The sequence below is a fragment of the Bacillus rossius genome, chromosome 5 (genome assembly GCF_032445375.1).
Source record: "Bacillus rossius redtenbacheri isolate Brsri chromosome 5, Brsri_v3, whole genome shotgun sequence".
NCBI classification, from domain to species: Eukaryota; Metazoa; Arthropoda; class Insecta; order Phasmatodea; family Bacillidae; genus Bacillus; species Bacillus rossius.
In genome coordinates this window covers 25654954-25682337 of record NC_086333.1, presented here as the reverse complement: position 1 = coordinate 25682337, position 27384 = coordinate 25654954, and the positions used below count along the sequence as shown (strand labels likewise).

Sequence of the window (27384 nt, the reverse complement as noted above, 5' to 3'; positions counted from 1 at the left end):
GTTATTATTCCGACTCATGTACTATCGATAGTATTGCCGGACCATTAAATTAACTTGGTGTCCACATTTCCGTAACATTTTCTTGTGCATAGACTCTGTATTTGCAAAGTCCTCTTGTTCTGGAGATAGATCATATTTTCTCTTTTTTGCAGTAGGCATCTCGTCATCAACTTCTGTCTTCACAACAATGGGTAGCTCTTCCTAATTTTTAAGTTCGTCGAGACCTTTATTAATTGGTTAAATATCTATCAATTTCCCATTTCACGTGCAAGTCTGGCTATTCCAGCAAATATATATTTTCCACGAACATACTCAAGATCACAATGAAGGTCACTGGCCAGGTCTGAGATTGTACTGCTCGAAAACATATTGCAAGACTTACTTATATAATTTTTTATTCGTCCGAAGAAACTTCTTCCCTGTGGTTAGCAAGATCCATTTTCATTGCCAAGCGAGTTAGTGATTTATTCAGGCTACTTTGAAAAGCCCTCAAATCGTCAGGTCTATGTGCATTGGAAACCTCAATCATGTCGTGAATTCGAGAGTCCAAGGCTTATGCACGCTGGTAGATGGCTAGAAGGTACGCTATTAATTCGTTTTTCGTACTTTATATTTCTTGGTCCAGTAGCGAAATGTATTTTCGGATATCAGCATCGTGATACTCAAGAACAGTATGCAGTTCAATAGTGCGACTACTACGACTAAACTTCGAGATGCCATGACTCATGTTTGACGATAAACTGATCGAAACCCTGTCTGTACCTGCCTTTATATAAGGGCTAGTCCTTAACTATAACTAGGAATCCGTGCTTGTTTTTCCAGCACAAGAAACACATTTCTTTGAATTCTTAGAAAGTTATGTCTGCGTTTAAGTGTTCGTTATATGCACGATGTAAATAAAGTTCTTCCATTCGAAAAAAAATACTAAGATGTTCGCGTTGTCCTGTAGAAGATGTTTTGGAATACGCCCGTATGTGTGACACATGTATATGCAGTCTGCTTTGGCGTATCAGCCCATGGAAAAGAACTTTTGAATTATGTCTTGCTTCTTGCACACGACATCGTCGAAAACCATCACTGAATTGGAGGTAGCACATCTGAATTATCGGTAAACATAAAATACTTCATGCAATTCACTATTGGTAGAATTATAGCAGGCGCTAGTACTTTGGTTGTTGCAAAATTTTGGAATAGACGTACAACTTAAGAACCGAAGGCTGTTTGGTTCTTCCAGAAAACTCAGTAGAACGCAAGTATTCTCACAGTTGGATGGCCCCTCAATAATACATCATATGGTAGAAGGCAATAACGAGCCATGTCGCGATTCGCGCGGACTGGCTTCGTCATCTTGCATGATGCGCACAGGTAAAAACACGTTTTTTCCTGACGACTCAAAATTGTACTGACTTAATTCTATAAGAGAAAAGGCATTTATACATTCGTCTCAGTTACATGTAATGACTCTAAGAGGTAAGAACAAAAACAGATAGGCTCAGAATTCATAGACTCGCTGATTAATAATCTGCCTTTCGAGTTGCACATTCCAGGGTACAGGTTCTGTGGTACAGGAACGAAACTAGCCAAATGACCAGCTCGAGGTGACATGAACATTAATTCTCTTGACGAGAAGTGCAAGCAGCACGATATTTCCTATTCCCTCAGTAAGGTTTGGAATCATGGCACTTAGCTGATGATATATGGGCTCAGGAAGCCGAACATACATGTGAATCACAAGATGCAGGACCTGGGAGAAAATCGCGGTATGGGGTGTATCCAAAGTCATTGAAGCCAAGACTGAATTAGGATGGTTGATCGTTGAAACAGGGCCCGCAAGACCATGTGCAAGACTGGTTACGGCGTGCAAAAAGCCAAGCAAAAAAGATAGACTCTCGATAAGAAGGTTATTCGTGGAATTATACCGCTACCTTTACCTGCATTGCCTCATCGGTGCTATGAGTGCCAGCATTGAAGCCATTGACATGAGTAAAACAAACGGCACAGGATTTTCCTTACGATCCTACAAATAAGGTCTTTGCATGCAAAAGAAACAACTGAAAAAAACCTTAGTTCCTCGCCAAAAGTCTGCTCACTAATATAGTATTAATTTAGTACGTTTGCAAACTGAAAATACATTTTTTCCGAGGAGTGCTTATGTGGGACACTTTACCTAGCAAATCAAAGACACGTGAGTGTGCCATTATTAATTTAGAAGCGTCAAAAAGCCATGGGACGCACTGGGTAACATACTTAAAGACTGGAAAAGAGGCCAAATACTTCGACAGTTTCGGTAATTTAAGAGCTCCGCCAGAACTTAGACAGTACCTGAATGAAACAACACTGTACTACAATTACGAAACCGAACAGATACCTAACCAAATAAACTGCAGATACTTGTGCCTTCGCTTTATTCTTGAAAAGATATAAGAACTCGGCAGTTATGAAAATTAATCTGTTATTTCGAGAACACTTATGATGAAGGACCATAATTAGGAGCTGTGGGAGGTCTATTTCCTGCTTCTGGAGTTGGAAGGGGAATGGTGTTTCGGACTCGTATATTTTCAAACGTATAATGCTATATTGAATATCGACGAAAATAACTGCAAGATTCACTTTCTGTGAACTGATGGGTTCGATGAAGAAATATTACGAAATATTATGAAATTTATGGCATTGCTAATTACACCCACGAAATAATCACGGGGTGTAGACATTTTAAAATACTTGGAAAACTAAACACTCAAAAAAGCATTCTAATATGGAATGCAATTGCCGATTTTTCGAAACCAGGGACCATAGGTAAGTTTGCTCGGATTCTAACTAAAGATTTATGATTCAGGAGAAACGTATTTTGTAATAGTATGTGAAGTTTTTGAATTTTTTGAGTTTTTGTTTGGTGGCTCGACTATTGTCCATTATATTTTACCCTCTGTTTGCGTGTGGCTGTAATTTGTGCACCATGGTTTCGTAAAATGTGTAAGTTCCCTGTCGTTCCTCCACCAGTCGATATGCATGCCGTTTGTAAAGCCTTATCACGTTCGGTTTTACACACCTCTCCCACCAAATGGCCACTGAAGGAAACTGCTGTTTCCGTCCTCGCCAACATTGTCATTGTTGTGTGAAGTCAGCTGTCACTTCTGTTTTTTTTAACAGTTCCGTGTTGAGACGCCACGTGCCTCTCCCATACCGTGTAACCTCGGAAAATTTTTCATACGTGAATATTAATGGTAACGGATATCTACTAGTAGTACCTTGTATCAACTACTACTGCCAGCAAGATAAAAAGACAATTTACATTTTATTACGACGCATACCTGATGACGGATTGACCGACTTTTTAATTGTCTGTTTATCCTGCTGGCAGTTATTTCACTCATTTACAGGCGAGTTATCAGTGTTGAGAGAGTTGCGTTTGTTTGATACACGCTTCCCTGGTGGTCATCTGCGTGAGTGATGAAATTGAAATCACCACAAAAAACTATCTGGTTGCAAGCAGCGTTAAAGAAAGGTATCAAATATACATCGAAATTTTTTTTCTATCCCGTCTCGCCTGAGTTCCAGAGGGCGCATATATTTTCAGAAGCAGTACATCATTGATTACGTCCTGCCATCACCTGGCTTGATGGATGGCAACGGTGATCTTGAATTTTCAGTCCAGCGCGAGTTATTATCGGAGTTTCCCGTTCCCGATCGCCAGCATTGGTGTATACATTGAAAATATGAATGTCACAAAAATCATGTGTCACAACTTCTTGTAAGAACGCAATATCGACTGTCTGGATTTTAAGAAATATTTCTAGAGCTGATATTCGTGCAAGGACCGAGGCCGCACAGATATTTAACGTAATATTATGGCAATGATTGTAATAATTTATGAATGAATGGAAAGAAAGTAAATCCGCAAAAACACACACAAAAAATCCTTATAACATAGGTAAACATTAACCAGTCTGGATAACTTGAGGAAAGAGTTGAATTGTTTTGTTTATTTCCGTAATGTTTGTTATTCATGTATGTTTGCGGAACAATTTTCCGTACGTTCTGGTCTTTGTGAACTACGCATTTTTCAATAACTGATTTGGCAAGTTCTAAGGATTCTCGTCGGTTCGTTTGGTCGGGTTGTTCGAGTTGGTACCGTGCCATTGCTTTCCTTGCTGGGCGTTGACTACCGGTTATTCTGTCTCGTTCGTAAGATCGTTTATCTCGCGTGTTATTTTTTGTCACTTTATGTGTTGCCGTGTTTACATTTTCACCTACTCCCATGTCATCCGTCCACAAACCAGTTTGCAATACGTTATCAATTTTCGAACCACCCTGTGTGTGTTCTAATTTTTCGTATCGCGTGGAGTGTTGGTCAGTTGTTTCTCTCACCTTCGCCTTACGAGCATCGGTCAAAAGCGAGTTTAGGTTGACAGCTCGCTCCTCAACTGTTTCCGCAGTCAGCGTATGCACTGATGGTTCCCGGTCACACGAGTGTATTGGAGGGTAATCCTGTTATCCAGAAGACACGACAGTTACGTCAGCCCGATTGCGTGAGCTGTCTTCAGACGTGTTCGGTGCGCCCCACCGGCGCGCGTCTCTCTCCTGGAGGCTCGGGCAAGCAATGCGCTCGTGCGCAGTGGACTGGCAGTAGCTGCATGTTCGCGTTTGACTCGGGTATGTAACTACACAACGATATCTATCACTTGTTTCATAGGACGGAATATCTTTTCCAATTTCATTTTTCGCAAGACAAACTCCTAATTTTACTTTATACTTGTATTTCGTGCTCCAAACCTCGTCTTGCGAAGTTACAACACGACCGTATCGTACTTGTTCTGTACGAATTTTATGATTTTCTATATATTTGGGCAGGTTGAGGATTGTTACTATTTTTAAGTTGTCATTGACATGTTCAATGGAGATGCTAATCCGTTCTTGATTGGCAGTTATGAAAGATGACAATCAATTGGTGCGACGCAAAATGGCTTCACATGGTCCAGACGAAACAAATTTGAAGAACATAGAGTTTTGTTGTCCGTCAAGCTGTAACGCCTCAATTAGGTCTTCCGTTACATTCACAACCGTATCTAGCCGCTCGTGTATTTTAAGGGCAGATGGCTTTTGGCAAAGACTATACGCAAAGTATTGACTCGAATGTTTGACATAGTTACCTTCCACTATTAGTGACACAAATTAAAACTTGCGTCTCACTTCAGTGACATTACCCCACTTGCCCCCCGAGTAACCTGCGTCACGCTCGGAACACGATGTGCCTCGGTGGAGACCCACACAGAACTCGATGACTTCTACCATCAGACTAAGATCTGATCCTAACCTAACTAAAAATTAAGTGTATTTGGGAGAGGTTTGGGTTAGGGAGAGACTCTAAGTGCGTCTCAGGCCGAAGCCTAATCATGCAGGGTTTAAGCAATGCAGGAGAGGTAGCATGCATAATGTGCTAGGATTGGATTGACCAACCATGTCTGATTTTGGCGCCATGACTAACTCCTCTCACTGACTATTCTATATTAAAACTAAATAAGTTGGGCCCATGTAAAACCTGCATATACACAGGGAAAACCCTGGGCACTTTCATGCGGGATGCAATAATCATGCATTAATATCAGGCAGGTTGGTTACAGGAAACAGAGGGATGGTTCTGGAAGAACAGTTGGACAGAGTAGAAATAAACTACTAAGCAATGAGCGGGAACTTGGACATTTCTGTCCGCATTGGTTTTGGAAGTTAATAGTTTGTTGGGGGCGAATTTCGTCGTTTCCCGCCAGGCTGCCAACCAGCTCGTGTAGGTAAAAGTAAAGATTTAGTGTACGCTTATGTAGACATTAGTAAATTTAATTATGTTAATAAAACGCGAGATTCTGCATCGGGCCTCACTCTAGAATGGATAGAGCGTCAGGTCACCTGTCGCCTTTCAATGACTGTCGGTAGAGCGAAGTTATCCAATCTGTCATTACAAAATCCTTAGCAACATAATCTACGCTTCATGAGCTGCGAGTAATTAATTTAAATAAGAAAATCACGAGTTGGTGCATCGGGACACACTCAGGAGTGGATAGAGCGTCAGGTCACCTGTCGCCAGCAAAAGGCGGTCGGCAGTTAACGAAATCAGCTAGTCCTTCATCACGGAAATCTGATGCGCGGTCTCACTCGCTTATATACCCGCGGTCAGATTCACGGGCGGTCGGAGGCTGAGCGCACGAGCTGGAACAAGCCTGTGCGACCATGAACAAGCCCAGACAAGCTGAAGCTGTACGCTGTGGCTGCTTCGACCAACTTTGAGCTGTTCGGTACTGTTCATTACAGAACTGCGAATATATTTTCAGTAATATTTTCCTGTAACATAATATTTCGAAATATGTTTTAGATAATAAATACAAGCATAATTTATTTAAACAATAATATTCTACAGGAGGCATGTAAGCTACGCCTAAAAAGCTAAACACGGGAATGAGTTGATATATTGGTAGAAAGCTTGGCACATAGACCACTAGAGACCTAACTCATTAAATATTGTCACGAACGCAAGAGACCAGACCGCGATGCCTGCTTCAGAGCTGGCTGGCGGCCCCACACGGTCACTGACTTCACGCGCTATCCATTGACGTAAGACATCCCACGCACGCCTGAGCGGATAACAAGGGTCATCACTACTCCCCTACATCCTCCGCTCCCCACGACATGCTTCGGCGCTTTTATCTATATCGCTGAGCGGCCTTGAGAATTCCTCTATTCTCGACGCTTCGGGGCGTCGGGTTGGCGCGGGATGACGCGACTCACCCCAGCCGCACTCGTCAGTTCTAGAAGGGTGCCACATACTCCTTAAGCAGGGACGCCGTCCACCGGGGAAGTTCTCGGGGCGGCGAGAGTTAGGCAACAGAGTGTTTGGGGGCGACAGTCTCTCGCGGCGGCGAGGACCGGTGAGTGCCGCGAGTGCAGCGAGAGTTCGGTGACGATGTTTTGGGCGACAGAGTACCGTGATGGAAATTCGCGATGAGTATGGCAACGGAATGTGGCTAGAGTGCAGTGACGTGTAACACGTGAGTGAGTGCTGTGAGTGCCGCGGGTGCGGCGAGAGTTTGGCGAAAGAGTTCCGCGACGGAGTTCCGCGGTGAGTTCGGCGACAGGTTTTTTGGTGACAGAGTCCCGCGAGGAGTGCGGCCCAGTTCGTAGTGCGGACTGTGGAACTGGACAGACACTGAGCGATTTGAGTATAAACATTTTTTAAGGGCGAGTAATTGGTTATTAGGACATTTAAGTACAATTATTAATTATTCATGTAAATATTATTAATTAATAAAACTGTAAAAATACTTAATTGGGCTATCCCTTACGAAACCAGTTCACCTCACTTTATAAATCGTAACAATATGTTTAATATTGAGGTTTGTGATGTAATGATGGTCAAGTCTAGTAAACCGAAAAAAAATACATGGAATATATATATTCTAGTTTTATAATTTCGTTTAATTAAACATTTATGATCACCCGACCAATATTTGTAATATTTTTAATTATATTACCTAGTATACTCGTATAAAACATATTTCTCAAACTTCGACTCGGTAGCTGAGCGGACAAAGGTGACATGTGGACAAAAGGTTTTTGTAATATTTTCTTTTTATTTAAGCTATTTACTGTAAAATGATAAATGAATATATATATTATATGTAAAGTGTGGCAAAAGAGCACTGAGGGCTTGAATGTCTCTGCAATCAAAGACAAAACATGTAAAGTATAGACACATGTCAATAAAAATCTATTGAATTGTTGATAAATAAAAGGACGTGGTTTCGAATCCTCCCTTCTCCAAGGTTTTTAACATATTTTGGATTGTGGATGAAATAATAACGAACGTTACCGAAGATGGTGGGTGAAGTACCGATCATAGTCAACGTGCGGCGGACACTCCCGAACATGCGCGAATCTTTCCGATTGTTAAGCCACAACGAGTAAGCTACCAAGTGGGAGTTCTATAAGAAATACATTGCACCCCGTTAGCCCCTATTCCCATCTACTATTATAAATATGTGTATTTTTTACATCAACATAACACACAGATTGTACAATAATATACGCCATGTAATCTCACAGCAAATTGCGTTGAATGGTAATTTATTCATGACTTACTTAGCAAATGGCAGTAAGAAAGCTTCGGCCTCTTTCCACCAGGTATTAAAAATGGGCACTAGAATAGCGAGCGTGGACAGTGACGCCAAGAGAGAGTATCCCAAGCATGGCCACCGGCCAATGCAATACACCAGCAGGATACCCACGATGAACAGTTGAGTGTCGACGGACAAGTACCATGACTGGAACATGCACTGAAACAAGACACACAGTTCCGTCGTTCTCACATTAGCAACAAACTGGACAGTGTTTTCTAAATTTAATTTCATGATTCTATGACTCATTTTTTTCAAGATAGATGAATCACGAAATTATGTAAAACTAATTCGTATGTTAAAAACTTGTGTCAATAATTCATTATTTTTTAGGTTTTAGTAAGTTTTCATATTTATTAAACTTTAAATAACGAAATTTTTGATTTTCAAGACATAATTTTTTTAACCATTATTTATTTACAATGGTAACATTATTATCTGTAAACAAGATTATTGTAAAAAAAATATACATATTTGTCTTTCCATGTTAACCATTCCTAATAGAAGAAAATACGAATTTTTTATTAATGAACAAGCAATGCTGTGAAACCTTAAAGAGCTGTACTAGCATTGAGAGGAAGCAGGCGCGAACCTCGGGCCTATCTATCCTGACTGCGATTTTCCATGTTTTCCCGAATTAACTTCACGCATATACTGGGATTTTTACTGTACTTTGGCCAGTTACTGCCTGTCTCCTTTCATTTGTCTAAGTCCATGTATGACTTAGTTTCCAATGAAATATTAAAAAATAAGTAAACAAATAAACCTTTAAAAAATGTAAATAATTTGCACAGATATGCTACCGTTCAGTGCCTTTCAATTTGTAGATTTTGTAAATATTTAATACATTTAAAGTATTTGCCTGGATGTAAGTACATTTATTACAGGTGTCAGCCGCCATCTTGGATAGTAATGTTACGGCCGCCATATTGTATGACCTTGAACATTGACATGTACCCTGTTGTTTCCGCCATCTTGGATTGCACTATCTTAAATTTATGTTGGAGACTCCTATGCGTACAAGCAAAAAAACAAATGTTCAGCAACCGAATGTAATGAGGCCTGGACATGACTTTAAGCCTTATACTGTGCTCGGTGCATTACAGGTAAATAATATCGGATTATATATGGCGCAATCTCCATTTCGTGGAATGCTGAAAGACTACTATTATCTACATACGCTTAGTGAGTTTAAATACATTTGAACTTTTCTTGACGATATCAGGCATAACATTATCAATCAGCTAACTGATGAAGTAGCAACGGACGGACCTTTAAAATTGAACTTGTGGCTGGACTGTATCTCTGGTAAGCCATATCCGTTCGAGGACCAAGAGAAGAAGTGTGCTTTCAGACGATGTGCAGCAGTCAACCACAGTACCGAGAAACTCTTTCGGGAAGATAAAGACCATGTAGGGCTGGTCTCTGTCGTCATTAAATCGATTTGAGCTAAGAATTAGTCCGTTCAAGCCAATGCGGAACTAAATGTTTAATGACTTGCTTACTTTATAGTAACTGTCCATGTAGTCGTATAGGATATATGTATTAATTGCATTTGTAAAAAAAAATATCTATTTTTAACTAGTAATTTTTATGTTATATTGATTTAATATTTTATTTAATTACTATTTTTTGCATTGGACATGTATCGAACCGTGTACAGGAGTCGATCGAATCAATCAGTAAATTAATTGCATATTTATTTAATGAATTTTGGAATCTTCCCCGAATTTCTAGCTAAATAATTACGTATTTCCCAGATGGCGCCCAAATTTCAAGATGGTGGGTGCATAAGTAATAATAAATGAGTACTGCACTCTAGTGGACAAACAAACTAACATGATGGTAGCAAACTCTAGCAGATGAAAACAAGATGGTGGAAATGATGTCATACTAGCTGGCGATATATGTACACTTTGGCATAAGTGGTGGGAGGTCAGTTTGCCGACAACTTCCGTGGATGAAGGATCAGTCGCCAATTTTTTTGTTTTGCCCTCGCCGGTTTCGATCCGATGACAGAACGCCATGACGTAAGTGCGTTTTAATAATATTTGATTAAAATTATTTGATCAATTAATTTTTTTACAATTTATATTTTTTAAGTATTTCTAGCATATAAATACATATTTTCAATATGGCCGGCTTAACGGAAATAGCAACGGTGCTGTAATAATTCAATATGTCTTCAGAGGCCTATTGGAGGCTTATCGATATGAAATTTAAGCCTCATTATGGGTTTTTTAAGCCTTTGGCATTTTTTAGGACTAAAACGGGAAATTTTCCTTTGAAACGGAAATTTTTTCCTCGAAGTAGAGAAATTTTTAATTTATGAAAATTTTAAAAATATTTTTTTTTGGTGGAATTTTATTCCGAAAAACTGAATATTTTGGCCAGGTTTTGTAAATTTTGGGAAAATTTTGAAGTTCAAGAACAAGGTCGACATTAAGGTCAAGGTCAAATTCATCCAATATGGCCACCGTGACGGCACAATTCAAAATGGTGGACCGGCACCTCAGCACTTCACCTATAACCCAGTCCCCGGACCAGCCAATATACACTACTGAGAAATACAGAGATTCTCTGTCGTCTGGAAGTCGCTAATGCACCCATGGCCGCTGGAATAATATATGAATCAAAACATGCTTTACATTTACATTAATACGCGACTCAAAACAACATTCAAGAAAGAAAGCATTTTTGGATGATTATACATCAATAGATAGCATATTAAAAAATACATTCGACAAGAGAAAGTACATCCGACACACACAGGAGCACAATACATACACTGGATATGAAATGAACACATAGTACACAGTAGGCACAGAGTACATACACAGAACACGCAATGGACACACAGTGCACAGACGGGACATGGAATGGACACTCAGAACACACACAGGACACGAAATGGATACACAGTACAAACGGGACACATATGACATGCAATGGACACACAGAGCACACACAGGACACGAAATGGACACACAGTTAAAACTGGACACAAAGGACACGCAATGGACACACAGTACACATAGGAAACGTAGTAAGCTCACAGGACATGCAATTGATACACAAATAAAAACCGGACACAAAGTACACACACAGGACACGCAATGGGCACACAGTGCACACACTGAACATGCATTTGAAAAAGAAGGAAGCACGTTTTGACTAAAATTCATTTTTGCATGATGCTATCTCGCCACAGGAATACGATCTCATCACAGGGATACAATAGGAAACAGCTCCAAAAGCTCCAGTGATATTTGACTACAAGACTAAAATGCAACAGGTCTATGACACTGCGATTTAACAAGGCTCCAACTAGCTTCAAGACTACGAGGCAACAAAGATAAAAGACTAAGATGCTACATCGAAACAGATTTAAGGGATACAGGTTTCTTTGAAGCAGTTGCTCCGTATTGCCGGCACGGTTCAGCATTACATCCCCTCCTTTCCCCTCCCCCCTCTCCATCTTTCCCCTCCCTTGACAACTTCCCCTTCCTCCCCCTCTCTTCCTCACTTCCCAACCGCCTCACCAGCACTCTCTGACGAGTGGTTTACCGGGCCTATATATACTCTGGCTCCTAGCTTTTTCGTCGGTCTCTCGGTCGTCTGACTCGAAGGCTGTCACTGTGGGGGTGGCGCTGCATTCTGGTATGTACTCGGCTGTGAAACTTTAGCGTCTGTATTAAGTCTGATGTATTATTCTTGCCTGCGCGTTGTGGCCGCGCCTTCACCTTTGTATTTTTGCCACGATATGTAATGTTTCGTAATTGCTATCAATGTTGGACCCTTTAGATCTTTGTTTGAATTTAGTTTCTTTTGCTCACGCCGAGTACTACCTGTAGCTTGCGTAATATTTCTGCGGTTGTATATGGGCATGCCACGATGGCATTGGACACTTATTGTCAAGCCGCATTATAATTCATTTCTTGATTTTGCTTTCAGCCTAGCGGCCCATATTACTTGTTTGCTACTTCTAACGCTTCGCCACCACGCCCACTTTATTTTCACATTGTTTTAAAGTGTATGATTGATTGATTGTATTTATTCGTTGTGGCTTCCCGCGGGAGCGCACGAGCAGCGCATGATTATTATAAATTATTAATATATCCTTTGTTAATATGTTTTCGCTCGAGAGGCAATTTTCTGTGAATAAATAATATGTTGGTAATCTCTTTTATATATTTTTTTCCATAGCACCTGCTGTCCACTGTCATGGGGTTTACTGTAAAACCCCCCATCCCTGTTTTCGGTCTTAGTCGTAGCTTAAGGTGGCTACATCTTCTCTTAGAAACTAAAAGTCTTTGAGACTGTATGTATAAGAGGCAGCATGACAACAAAGGCTACGAAACTGCGAGGCTACAGGACTAAAAGACTACGATGCAACAAGTCAACAAGGCTACGGCGAAAGTTAATTTATATCATGCAAATAACTTATTGCTTGAAATACAGTTTCTTGAGACAGTTGGGACCACATGTATGTTGTACAGGCAGTCCTGTTTTATTTGGGAAGCAGGATGCTCACTCATAATCGAAAGAGAAGATAGTCATCTAGAAAAGAAACTTCGTCCCGCATGTCAATTTTCTTTAGCTGTCTCACGTCATCGTCTAAGTAATGAATCTTTTCGTTTGACATGCTGTACAGTCAGTAGCTTTTTCATGTGGAATGCGGGATGCTCACTCACGATCGCAAGAAAAGGAGGGCTTCGCTAGACACAAAGAAGAAGGAAGTTCGTCTTGTATGATAGTGAATATCAGCAATCTTATGGCATGCTATTTGACTGAGTAATGATTTTTTTTAAATTCCACCTGATAAAATTATTTTAGTGCTGATTTAGTAACAGAAATTTTCTAATTAAATGTAATTCTAAATAAAATAGCATGTCTCATTAAGTAAAAAAAAATCATGCAAAGATTGAATCCTCAGAAATAAACAGAAGCACTCGAACATCAAAAAGGTCCCACCAGGAATAACCAGGAGCACACGGTGAAAACCAAAATATGCTTCGCCATGAATGACCACAATAACTTGGAGAAACCAACAAAATATTGGCAGGAAAAATCAGGAGATCATGGAAATAACTTACACACGTTTTCCAAATCAATATCAGTGAAGTGAATCACAAAAAAAAAATTACAATACATTACAAATAAAAATAAAAATTAAAAAACAACTAAAAAATCTGGCTTTTGCTCCAATTCTATCCCTGCTGAACAATAGAGAAGTTCACAAGTTGGCAGAAGCTAATTGTAAATTTTAATTTATATATTTTTTTTTATCGAAGAGGAGATTTTAATGGCTGCAGTGTTGTACCAAGTTTATATGTTATTTAAGATTTAAAATGCACATAAGGAATTGTGATGTTCTGGTTGCGCCTTCATCGGGATCAAAATGTATCTTCTGTGGCAAGACATTTCTGTACATGCTCAGTACGAGGCATCATGAAATATATCACGGTCCACTCAATGAAACTGAGAACTTGTACTGTGTGCTTTATGTGGTAATCAACTGTCATTTAGAGATTCCCTGAAACTAAATTCCAAGGTATGCAAAAGACTTGCTTCTTTCTCTAAGAAGACTATAAAAAAGAGAAACTCTTGTATATTGCTTGTTATTTTGTACTTGTAGAATTTCTGTAATCATTATTTTTGTAATTTTGTGTGTTTTTATCGAACCAGTCTTTTTTGTAATTTTAATTAAATGATCTCGTATTGCATCAAGCAAGGATAGAACCAAAGTATGATATCAAACGAATAAATTATTATTTTAAATAATAATTTTTAAAAATTATTTTTTTTTATTTTTCCTGAATTTCTAGCTTAAAATTTATACAATTTAAAAATTGTGGACGCCACAGTAATAAATTATTCCTGCAATCTAGCGAGTAATAACATGTTGGTACTGCCAACACACTCCACCAGAAGAAAACAATATGTCGGATACAAGATGGTAGCCTCCAACAGGCGAAACCATGATGACTGTAATGATGTCATACTGTTTGGCATAATACTTATCTTGACATTAGTGGAGGGATTTCAGTCGGTCGGGTGGCTTCTGTGGTGATATGAACCATCGCTATTTTTTTATTTTGCTCTCGTAGAGTTTGAATTGGAGACTCCAAACCATAAATTTTTTTGAAATAAAATATATATTATTTTTATTTTATAAAATTGAACATTTTTAGGATTTAAATATGATAAAATATAAAGATTTTCAAGATGGTGGCCATAGCACAAATTACATTGTTCTAGAATCCAAGATGTCAACCATAATGAAAAGTCTGGCGGTCATAACGAAAGAACATCATTCTAGAATCTAAGATTCTGGCAAACTAAAATGACAGAATAATTTTATTAAAAATTAATGTATTGAATTTTTATAATTTGAAAATTTTTTCCCGTTAAAATATGATAATAATTACGAAATATCAAGATGGCGACTGTTACGAAAAGTGCAACAGTGGCTTAGGGAGCCTTGACCATTGGAAATTTAAGCTGCTCTGAGGAATAGTTGAATTATTCTGGAATAAAAATGAGAAATTTTCCCTAAAAACTGATATTACCTCTAGAAAAAGGAAATTCTCTAGAAATTTGGAGGAATTTTGAATTATTTTTGAGGAATTATAATCAAATTTGATACCAAAAAATGGCCGCTGTGACATCAGAGTTGGTCGGTCATTGACCCGCTCCAAGCTCCTAGATCCAGCTCCTGCGCCAGAACATACTATCCGTTACTACTAATATCAAAAATACGAAAACTACTAACCACAATTTTACGATTTTGCGTTAGAGAGATGCTCATACACGAGTCATTCAGAGCTCTTCTGTTACCGTATAACTTTCCTTCTTTGCTGTATTTATTTTACTATTAACAATAAGATTTGTAGTGAACAGCAAGAATATAGTCAGCATAAAACAGACAGGTAGAATGGTGTGTGTTATTTTTCCAGGGAATCCGTATTATTAATCAATATTAAGCTTAAAATGATAATTATAGGAAAACCATTTAATATTATATTTTTAAAGTAGAATTATACTTAACTACAAACTTTGTGTGGACATAAACATAAACCAAACATATAATAAATTGTAAAAACGTATTGCTCTGTCTTTTTTTAAACTTTTGTTTACTATACATATATACAATATTACTAAACAATAGTTTACAATGTCAACTGTAATAAAGTATAAAAAAAGAATAACCTTTTATGATTTTAGCTACAAGTAGTTTAATAAATAATAATAAAAAGCAGGTCATTTTTATGCATATGTAGAGAACAATAGTATTAATAGAGTTCCTAGTTCAGAAATCATTCCAGCTAGCACATCACATTATTAAGTAATACTCAACCTGGTTAAAATTTGGGGTTCGCTGCGGCTAGCTTTAAAACAGTGGCAAGCAATGAGACGAATACAAACGGGACCACTGAGTCTGAGAGTCTCTTAACTTGAAGAATGTCAATTTACAGTGATTAAATGTAGCTTATAAATGTGGCTGTTTATTAAAAGTTCGTTTTAGTTTACGTGAAATCGGTATTTTGTTCTCAAATGATATGTATGACACATTTTTCTGGTTCACAAAATGCTATAATAACTGTATGTAGGTGAGGTAAGCGTCAGTAGAAATGGTACATAAATACACTTAAAAACAATTAAAAATGCTTCATCATTGTTGCGAAGCTGCTAAATTACGCTAGATCGGTCAAAATATGACGGTTTTAGAACAAGCGTCACTTCATTCAGAATCATCATTATCGAAAAATGGTTGTTGATTTTTCATTCAAAAATGTACTTAAATTTTTATTCCTATCTTTGATTGGCTGGAAGGTCGTACAAATAAACGTTTTTAAAGGTAACAATTACACAACCAAAATGTAAAAAAAGTAATTTAGTGTGAAAAAATACAGTTTTAATATTAAAACCACACGGAAAGTATTATTGTTCATAAAATAATAATATTTAAGTTGTCAAATATCATGCCCAATAGTCTTTAGAAGGTATGAGCATTGTGTCAGCGTTGGAACAAAAAGGTGCCTTTAAATCATTTGTGATATACCTACGTGTTTTAGCACAGCGTAATTCAAACCCTAAACTAACACTTCCTATTCAATTACAAATGCAAGTTAGATACTAAATAAAACTGCATCCAAATTTATGTTTTGCATATTTTTTTGTGTTTATTGCAACTTTTCTTTTAATGGGGTGAATATTCGATGAGTATTCATTATTTTTAAAAAATACATCCCTGAAATTAAATGGTAAAAAAATAAAAATTATTACGTTACCTATTTCCAAGATTCTGACCATAAAGCGTGTAAAGCGGAAACTTTTGGTTTAAAATACAAAAAGAAATAATTCTTCCAAATCTACTATATCTAAGCGTTAGATATTAAGAATAAAACAAAACACAGAGTTACGAATTGTACTTATTCAGTTTTCCGTATGTCGTCTTTTAAGAGCGTAAAAAGTGAGGAAGTTTTGTTTAGTCATAAAAATTTCTTATTTCCATAGAAAAAATGCTGGATGTAAGAAACTTAGTGTGATTAAAGTAAATAATTAATTACGTGGAGTATTTTTACCAATTTTAGATATTCAAACCCAAAGGCAGTGAAACGATAGTATGTGATTTTTTATATTAATAAATCTTATATCCAAGCAAATTAAAATAAAGTTTAAAAAACTGAGCAAGAATGACATACAAAATAATGATTTACCATAATGTTTTAACCTTTAACACTTTTATACATTTAACTGCAAAAAGAGTGAACAGGCGGTCAATGTTTTTTGTTATAAATGTCGTATATCTGAAGCTAATCAAGCAGAATGTAAGTTATGTGGTATGATTTATAAACATGCAATATCTACCAAGTCTTTTTAGAACATGCAAATTACTACTTTTTAAAATTTAAATATAAATATGGTCTTAACAATAAATAAAATGTATTCTGTTAAGATCAAATTAAATTTAATACATTAGAAATGATAAAAAAAGAATACCTTTAGTTACCTTCACTTATTCAACTTATTTAAACTATCACATCTTAAGTTGTAACAATGGTTAATATTATTTAAAAAATAAAAAAAAATAATGATATTCATTCAATCATTTTGGGAAAGAAAAATTCAAACTCAATATAAATATAAGTGATAATACAATTATTCTGGAGTTCACTTCTGCGGTCAAAAAAGAAAAATAAGGAAAAAAAAGATTTGGTTGTTTTTTCCGATTAAAAGATATTGCTATATTTGCTAGTTCTTAAATATTACATTGCATATCTGTGGGAAAAGGAGAGAGGGTTAAAACATTTGGGTTTTGGTTTAAGTAATACTAAGCAAACTAAGAATGAACTGAAACGTTGTATAAAATTTTTTATATCTGTACTCTATACTTCAAATAAAAAATGCAATCGCATCAAATATCTTTAAATATTGATAAATATTTGTATTAAAGTGAAATGATTTAATTATTAAAAGCTTAGCTCTAACCATAGTAAATAAAAGTGCAAGTGTAAACGATGTCATAAACTTTGTTAAAATTATTTAGGTGTGAGTTTAGAAATGTTTTAAATTGTTACTTTATGAAAAGAAAATGATTTAAGTGCGATTTAATTTTCAAACACACTGAAACAGATGTTTCAAAATCATATATTTAATCTATACTAAAAATTAAAAAGGCCTACTCATAAATACTTTAATACTTAAAAAAATGTAATTAACACAAGATTAAATTTTGAAATAAATTTTTATGCACCTGACAATTTAGTCCGTCTATTTATTTAGTAAAAATGTTTGGAATTAATTAAACATACTTATTTAAGTGGTTATAATTAAGCAATAATATGAATTTGCGTTAGCGAAGTCGTGGGTTACTAGCCAGTAAATAACATTAAGAGCTTTTAACTGTTTGTAGACCACATGATCACAAAGACATAACATTACAATATTTCAAATTACTTGAGTATTAATTAAAATGGTTAATCATGATACAAAGGTACGCCTTCTTACCTAACATCCATAACATTTCCTAGCCTCAATGACCAAATGAACAAGAGGAACCACAACAGGGAATCACAAACCATGTTGTCCGGGTGGACGTAGTTGTTGATGAACAGCAGGTTGGTCCACCAGTTGGCTCGACAGCGGTCCCCCTCGAGGACCACGGTGCTGGTCCACAGTGGACCGGAGCCCATGCGGTGGAACAGGCTGGCGTGGAAGAACACTACCATCGCGTACCCGGGCACCAGTCTGCAGGAGAACAGCGCGGCGTGAGCCAGGCCCTGTGTCGCCTCGCCACCTGAGTGCCAACTGCACGCCATCATCTGGACGTCAACATTAGCAATTATCAGAAATAAAATAATAGTAATGTCCTGCGTCGTACAACATTTTTGACGGTGCTAATCTTTAAAAAAGTAAGTTAAACATAATCAAATGCATTTTGCTTCAAATGTTGGTAATATTTTATTTGCTGTGTTACATAAATAACACTTTAATAACAGTTGTTAGACAGTTAGCATAGTTGGTGTAAAAATACGTGTCAAACACAAACAGAAGTAAATCTAATGAAATATAATTTCAGAGCAGGGGCGCAACAACTAAATTTCCAAAAGAGGGGGGGGGGGGGCAATATACCTTTTTATAAAGAATCATCGATCCCCCCTATTGAAGTAGCGTGGTCCGGGGGGTCCAAATTTGTATTTCAAGGTGGAAAATGGTGCTATTTAAGCAGTTTTATTATCTAAAAATTGATTACATAGCACTTTCTTTGCCCCCGTTTGCCACCACTTCAGGGTTTCAGAGGGGGCGGGGGCAAAATACCCTTGCCCCCCCCCCCCCTGTTGTTGCGCCCCTGTTTCAGAGGACCTGTTTGGTTTCAACTCTGTGGGACGTTGGTGCAGTTGTCGAGTCTGCAGGTCTTCGTGCGTTGACCGCGCGCCGAGCCTCGCTGCCCCGGTGACTCCCGTTTGTCTCGAGCTGCGTTGTGCTTGACAGCGTGACACATTGCCCGGCGGCGTGGCAGGGGTGAAGTGAATGTCCGAGAGGAGATCGTGTTACGCCACGACACGAGATGGTTGTGTGTGTAGAGAGAGAGAGAGAGAGCCCATGTCAGTCCAGGGCAATATTGCTAGGTTACTAAGAACACTAGAAATGCGTGAAGCAACTAAGACGTAGAGTCCGTGAGGCGCCTCGGGCCTTGCCGCTGTGCGCAGTACGGCGGTGCTCTCGATCGAGGTCCAGGGTTCGACCCTCTGGCAGAGCACAACCTACAGCGACTATACTCCTTGTACAGGACTGAGCATGCAGAAACGACGAATAAATGAATCGGTCCCTGCAGAAAGGGCCTTAGTCAACCATACATTGTTTGAGATAGCTAAAGAAAACTAATTTGCTACTTAGATATTAGTCAGAAAAAATAGGAAAAAATCTTTTAAAGTAAATGAATTAATATGTGTGATTCTGCGAAGGTAAAATCATATCAATAATAATCCTTTGACGTGTATGATTTTTCAAAAAACTGGACTGAGTTACTTTCTACATGGTTAGGCAATCATGAGTAATCAAATAACTTGAAATGCTTTAATTACTAGGGTTAATGAAACAAAAAACTTGACTATTATTTAATAAAAAAATTGCATTTCACACTGTATATATATATACACATATTATAACAAACCAACTTGAAAGACAGCAAGTTTAAAAACATTCTTCTGTGAGTCATACTCATTTCCATCATGTACTGTACTTCCTTACTCGTCCTCATCGCCTGATTCAGTAGCGGTAGGCCACTGAACGATGCTGTTGTAAAAGTATTGATATTCGACGGGTACAAAGCGAAGAAGTTTATGAAAATAAATTATTTTTGCCTTTTTCAAAGGAACCATTCCTGATAGGGAGGCGTGTTCGGTAGGAATCTTTGGTACTGGTTCCACGGGTTGTGAAGACGGAATGTATGGCTCACTAATCTATGTATAAACTCTCATGCTACAATGATACCGCTTAACTCAGTATCGTAGGACGAATACATCATTTTGCTAATAACAAAATAAGATTTTGGTCTCGTGGAACACTTTTGCAGAATCTTTCTAATAAAGTACTATTCTTCTTGAAATCTAAAATGTTAAAATTTGTGTGCATTGCTGGATGCTATTTATTATTAACGCTTCAAGTCCATGTATGCTCACTGAAAAGTCTGTCATGGCATTCTGACAGTGATGCAATTTAGGCCTACTTACAATCTATAATGTAAAATAAACCCTTAAGCTCTAATTTTATTACACTGTTGATCTGGGATAAATTAGCTATATTTACTATTGAGATGTAAGAATAATGTACGCAGAATTGTTATTTAGAAGACAATTTCAACTAGATGATAAAAGGATTCAGTCACTAAGATATAACTACACATCTGGCATGCATAAAAGTTTTAATTTATATGTACAAAAGACAATTTTCACTGAAGGCAACTAAGCATAATTATTTGGGTAGAAATATAAAATAACATAAATGATATATAATTAATATTTCAATACATATTATGTAAATATATGTTAAACATATTATATGGTTGGTAAAAGATGTGTGCGTTCACATCTTTTTAATGTCACTCCACACAATTCATGAACTAAAATAATTGGCTTTTCTAAAGTTTTTCGACTTCTATATAGGAATTTGGTTCAGTTAGTAAATGTTATTTGCAAACAGAATATTATTCCTAGTTTCTAAATGGAAAATGCTTCACTAATTAAAAAAAAAACTTTATGAATAACCAAAATAAATTTTAAAATAAAACGTAATAATTTATTGAAAACTTTGGTCAGAAAAACGTAATAATAATTGAGTATTTTAAATGTTTTTCTCATGTTTTATAAAGGTGTAATCTTGATACCCTTTTAGATAACTAATTGAAAAATTATTGGTTGTCTGTAAAGTCGGTTTACGGACGATAGTTTAACGTGACAACGTCATAACAAAACATTGATGAAATGATTGATCCAGAAGAAAATGAAATATCCAATTCGGCCTGAGACTGAGCCGTAATAGGTTTTTGCAACCAAACCATTTAGGCATTAAAAATATGTTATTCTTTGAGGAAGTATTTTTTTTTTTTAAATTTTTCTATCTTTTGTACGATAAAATCTACCTCTGCATACTTTTATGAATAAAATTGAATCATCACTATTTTGTATGGATACAAAGAAGGTGTAAAATGAAATCTACAATTGAATTGATAAATTTAATTTTATTTGCACTCATTAATTCAAATATGTTTATTACTTTTGTAGTGTCGCGCGCGCCGTATTTATTTTTACAAGTACAAAAATGAAAGTAGGCCTATAGCGGCGGCGGGGATTCGATCCGTCAACCTTTGGATTGTAAGTCAGCGATGCTAACTGCACGGCCACGAGACCATATAGAAATAATAGTTTCAGATGTTGTATATATATTTATAAAAAATGGTTTTGTTTTGTGGAAGTTATAAAAACGTATGTAGTCCACCATGTTTATTTATTATAGTGGTAGGCGGGAAATATAAAATATATTGTCGGCTGCTAGTCGGCCGCCACGTTCATACTAACTTCAAGAACGTAGAGAATGTTTTACGCTTTTTCGCAATTACACATTTAACGACGAAGTTTGTTCGTCGTGAAATTAAATTAGAATTCAATAAAAATGCCCTTGCAGTTAATAAAAAAAATTTGTTATTTTAAGAAAGAAATTATGCTTTAATCTCCAACCCAGACGCTCGTGGTGTGCTAGGGTCGAGATTAAAATTCGTCGAGAATATTTTACGTTTTTATGTCATCCAGTGCTCCAAATGATATGCAATCATGGCCCCGGGCATGAAATTTTATTTATAATTCATTAATAATAACGCCCCTCGCGATAAACAAATGAAAATATGTATTAACGAGTGCCTGGTTTCCGCGAAAGACAATGAGCGTAATGGGACACATCGTAGTGGGAAAATGTGCGTAACGGGACACTTTTTCGTGCGTGCAGCCGGTGTTCATCGATTTATTAGACGTTGTCACGTCAAAAAATAATTGTTTATTTTTCAGTATTTATGATATACCATTATTTCAAAATATTATGGTGCAAATTACATGATTTACTTCAATCTCAAATCACAATGTTGCATAAAATAACATAAATATAATATTTTTGACCTTATGCAAGATAAAAAAGGTTAAGAATATCAGATGAAATATTTTTTTATTAGTAATTTAGTTTACATTAAACTATTGTGAACATAATTTCGGTTTGCTACAAATCCCACATTTTCTAACATACTTAAAAAACCAGAACGAATTCAACGTGTAAACTTTTTTTGTTACTATACAAATTTTTAACCATTTGTGAAAATAATTATATAGATTCACGCAGCACACCGCATGTAGAAGTAACGTCAGGTAAAAGTATTTCATTTAATGCACCACTGTCATAAACCCGGTGCCCGAAGCACACGTGCAACAGCGCGCCGCGCCCAGCTCGACGGGCAAGTCATCATTTTCTCTAAAGCCGCGGTCAACCACCGCTGACGTCAATCCTCCAACGGCCATCGGCGAACACAAAGTTCTGACCCTGATTATTCTCTCATAGCAGTCCAAACTTTTTAAGCCCTAATAAATACGTAATACAAAAAAAAACAAATATAAAGTTAATAAAAATAACTTAATAAAAATTATTGCCAACATATTATAGATATATAACAAGCCTACACTTGACTGAAATTTCTAGAGGCAGCTAAACCTTTCTGGAAACTGTGGCCTTCGGCTAGAGCCTATCGGCCAGCCTGGAATAAAAACGGTAATAAACCACTTAACTTAAAAATTTAAGATAAATAGAGAAGCGTCTTAAAACATTCTGTTACCAAAAAATCAATAAATAAAGATTGGCTTCTAAAAACATAATTAGGGAAAATAATGTGGTGGAAATGCTATAAAGCTAATTTTATTTCAGAAATTTGGGTAAACTTTGCAGGTACTATTATTTTGCATTTCAAGTGTGTGGCCATTAGGTGACTTTAGTTTTGTTAATTTTTTTAACCTAAGCTCTGGGCAGTAATATTATTTCATTTGGCTAACAGTTGAGCAATTGCTGTTTAATTCAGTTGTTTACCTTGTTCCACCCTTTCATTTTAAATAGTTTATTATTGTAGCTCTTTTAATTTGTTCTGGTTTCTAATTTTGTTGGTTTCAGCATGAATTTTTCAACGGACCGTTCTTGCACGCAGTAGCCGCGCGGGCGCGGTGACGTCAGAGGGCGACGACAGCGCTCGTGCGCGGCGTGGCGAGAGGAGTAACTAACTCTGCGGAGCTGCTGGCCGGCGGCGCTGCCCGCAACCCTACTGCAACTCCAACTGTCTTTCGAAGGTAATAAGTCCCCTCGCGACTGACGACATAATTACCGGCGTTTGGTCATTGTAGCGTTTATGAACATACTGAGATCGCTGTTGGTGATAATAACTTTTTTCGTATTACCTGCAGTGGCCACAGTGAACGATTCCTTCGGTAACACGCTAGTGCAGTGTGAATAACGAGGGGGACCTATTTTCGTAACGTAAGCATTTGTTACGTCTGTTAGACTTTTAGGCAGAATTATTTGAGCAGTTACCTTCCGATCTTTCTAATATATAACTGTTTTGTAGTGACTTTCAGAGTTTGTGCATTTTGTGTTGCCACCAAAAATATATCGGATATACGTTACGTCCGCAAGCAGTACCGAGATATTTTATAGAGTGCAGCGAAAAGTGGCGTCATCGAGAACTTAGTTAACTTGTTTCGGCCTCACGTAAGCTTAACGTAACATTTTACCTATCGTCGTTATTCACCGATTTCCGAGACTGTCGTATAGTTATTTAAACTGTTAAGACCAAAAAAATACTTGGGCCCATTAGTGGACTCTTTAGGGATTAGTGGACTTTGTTCTAGTTTTTAAGTATTTAGGTTTATGTACAGCATGACACGTTGTTAGGTAATTCATATTTTAAGCATACATATTTATTTATAAATGTTTCAGGCGCCTATTCGAAACGCGCGTTTATTTACAACTATATAAGGGTAAAGTTAATTGGAGTAAACGAATAGTGTGCGTGCACCCGCCATATTAATATGGAGTTTTTGTAATTTTTTAATGATCTTTATTTTGAAAAATTTATTAAAAATAATTTACTATCAAAGCTTTAGGTGTTTTGTTTGTATGATATCTGCTTTTACTATAAAATCGATTTTTTTTAGCAAAACACTTCTATGGAGCCTATTATTTTTGTTTATTCTAGGTATTTTGGAGGTGAAATTAATTTTATTAATTTTGAATACTTCGCCCTCTAACTTCATATCAGAGCGAGTGTTGGGAAAGTGGCCTTTCGCTCATTGGGAATGAGTGAACGCCCACAAGTGTATGCTGCTTTTTTAAAAAATATTTTGTTAATTCAATGTAATTTGACATTGTACTACACAATACTATGACATTGTTTATTTTTATACATTATTCCCATTTACCCTCTGTTTTGGTTATAACCGGAAAAAAATATAAAATATTTATTTTGATGAGAAAATGTAAAAATAATAAAATTTGTTCCCAAAGTAAATTAAATATAAATTTTTATACTAAAGCCTTGTTATACTGTTTACAAACTGTTGGTAATGGATCATCATTAAACACTCAATGAAAGCATTTAAAATTAATTCTTATAACAATGAATACGTTACCTTAATAAACGAATGAGAAAGAGTAATAAAATGTTGGCAGATTTATGCTCTTGTAGATACTTGAGCAGGTGATAAGCAAGCAAAGCCCCGCTTGCCACGAAGTAGAAATCCACCAACAAAGTCCCGTTTATCAGCAGAGACTCAGGCAATCCTCGGAAAAACTGTGAAAAAAATAAGTACATTATTTTTAATTTTTTTAAAAATTTAAATGAGGTTTCAAAAATGTCAAAAATCTGTAAAATTAAAGAAAACATATTATATTTTCAATAAATGTTTTTATTTTTACGAACTTGAAAAAGGTAATTTCGAAGAAATAATGCATTTCATGTCCATTTATTCACTAATTATTACCAACTAGATCATTGCCCAATTTATGTCAACTAGTTACTCTGCTAACTACACAAGTGGTCGGACCACGCTCAAGCACCATTGTCTCCGACGCATGTCTTCACCAGGCCTCACACGCTACCTCGCAGTCGCTGCCTCGTCAACTCGAAGGCTCCTCTCAACGCACTCGCTGATGTCGCTACCAAAAAGACTAGCTCAACTGGAGAGCTTCTGCACACAAACACGAGCGGATGTGGCTGAATAATGCACTGGTTGCTTGATTTCAGCAACACGTCCTTATCTGCTGCCTGGAAGTTTTCCAGGTTGCATTCTCTGGCCCCAGGGCCTAGCAGGATTGCACAGAGAGACGCTGCGGTGGTCCAGGCGACACCTGGGTGAAAGCGGCTTGCTGGTGTCAAAGCAGAGCTGTCATGTCGCTGAGGCAGTCAGGAGTGGCATGCAGCCTGATCGCTGGGCGAACCCCTGCAACACCGTACCTCCCAACCACCGAGCAGACCTGCTGCCATTGGGGAGCACTGCTCTTCCTTGAAACGGCAACACTTTTCTTTTCTGTTGGAGATTTACACCATGCCATCAGGCTGTAAACGTAAGGCTGTAGTCCTGGTTTTCTCTATCCCCAGTAGCTGACATACCTCCTGGAACACAGCTGACTTGGTCTGAGTGCATTTCCATTAATACCCCAAACTTGCAAATGAGTTGGCCAATTGGCGCATAAGAATGAACACAAGCTTCTGATTACGCAGTGAAATAATCAATTGCCAGTAGTGTACCTAATCGTTAAATTTTTTAGTCTTTGGAAAATATTCGGCCATTTATTTGATTTATTTCTCCGCATCCGGTACTGTGGTCCTTTCCTAACTCAGAATGTAAGGACGAACACTGACGTGGTGGATTTGGCTGGTATAAGAATATTAGCACCAAGTCAAAAATATAATTACACTTTTACTGCTTTTAACTGCACGTCACCTTTATCCCATCATGACAAGGCAAATAGCGGTGCCACCCGCGAAACGCTAATAACACAAATAAAAGTAAAAAAAAAATGTTACTCCCCATAACGAATACAGAGCAAAGCCAAATATAACCAAACCCCAAATTTAACTCACCTCAAAGGCGATAGAACGAAAATGTGACAGTGTTACTTCATATCAAACTGCAAGCTGAAGAGGAGAAAATTTTTAGCCATGTTGTTAGGTCGAGAGCACAAAAATGGCGCGAAGAAAGAAAGTAATGTAAAAAGTTTACTTAGCAATAATCATAAGCCAATAATCTTAGAATAAATAAAGTTATAGAACGTAAACTCCCAAACTAGGCCACCAGACACTTGTTAGCGCCCCTGGCGGCTGCGTGACTAACTAACGACACACATGAGCACGAGCGGTTTAAATGATACAAGTTGTAATTAGAAGTACTGTTTTGACATTTTCAACCATAAATCTTAATAATCAAATTTTGGTCAGATATATAAAATGAATATTAAGATTGTGACATAATGTTTATGTCAGAAATTTAAAAATTTAAATTTTATAATAATTTAAAATGTCATCAACCTCTAAAATTTAAATATTTTTCTGATGAAAATTAATTCTGGTACCGAAAATTTTATAATTGATATTGTAAATAGTATTGTTTAACCTTAAAACGGTTTTCTCTATTACAGTATGTTATTACAAGCTTAGATAGTTTATGCATTTATTTAACAATTAATGCAGACATATTACAATGGTTTTACTAAATTGCATTTATTGTTTTTAATTATTTTTTATGTTGGTGATAATGAACCAACTTTTTACTAAACTGTAAAACTGTAAAACCACTGTTTACATTCAGCACTATTGATTATCCTACTTTCTACTAATATTATAAACGCGAAAGTTTGTAAGTATGGATGGATGTTTGTTACTCTTATACGTAAAAACAACTGAATGGATTTGGATGAAATTTGACCTACAGCTAGCTTATAAACTGGATTAACACATAGACCCCATATTAATATGAAATTCGATCCCTAAGGGAGTGAAAAAAAAGTGATGATTTCAGTTTATAACAGAAAAAAATTATAGGTCATAGACATACAAATAGTGAGTGAGTGTCATTTCTCTATGTCTGACACACGATCATACACATAGTAAGGTCTGACGAATCAATATTTTTCT

General features: G+C 36.9%; 1 protein-coding gene across 1 annotated transcript in view; it reads right to left on the bottom strand.

The window, feature by feature from the left end:
- Positions 1-26462, bottom strand: part of LOC134532346 (nose resistant to fluoxetine protein 6-like) — a 71063-nt gene extending 44601 nt beyond the window's left edge. Inside the window, exons 1-4 of the mRNA XM_063368772.1 lie at positions 26335-26462; positions 24881-25041; positions 18248-18416; positions 8128-8321 (exon numbers count right to left, since the gene is read on the bottom strand). Coding sequence (XP_063224842.1) covers positions 8128-8321; positions 18248-18397 — 344 coding nt within the window. The 5' untranslated portion in view covers positions 18398-18416; positions 24881-25041; positions 26335-26462. The remainder of the gene's footprint in view (positions 1-8127; positions 8322-18247; positions 18417-24880; positions 25042-26334) is intronic.
- Positions 26463-27384: the final 922 nt, after the last annotated feature.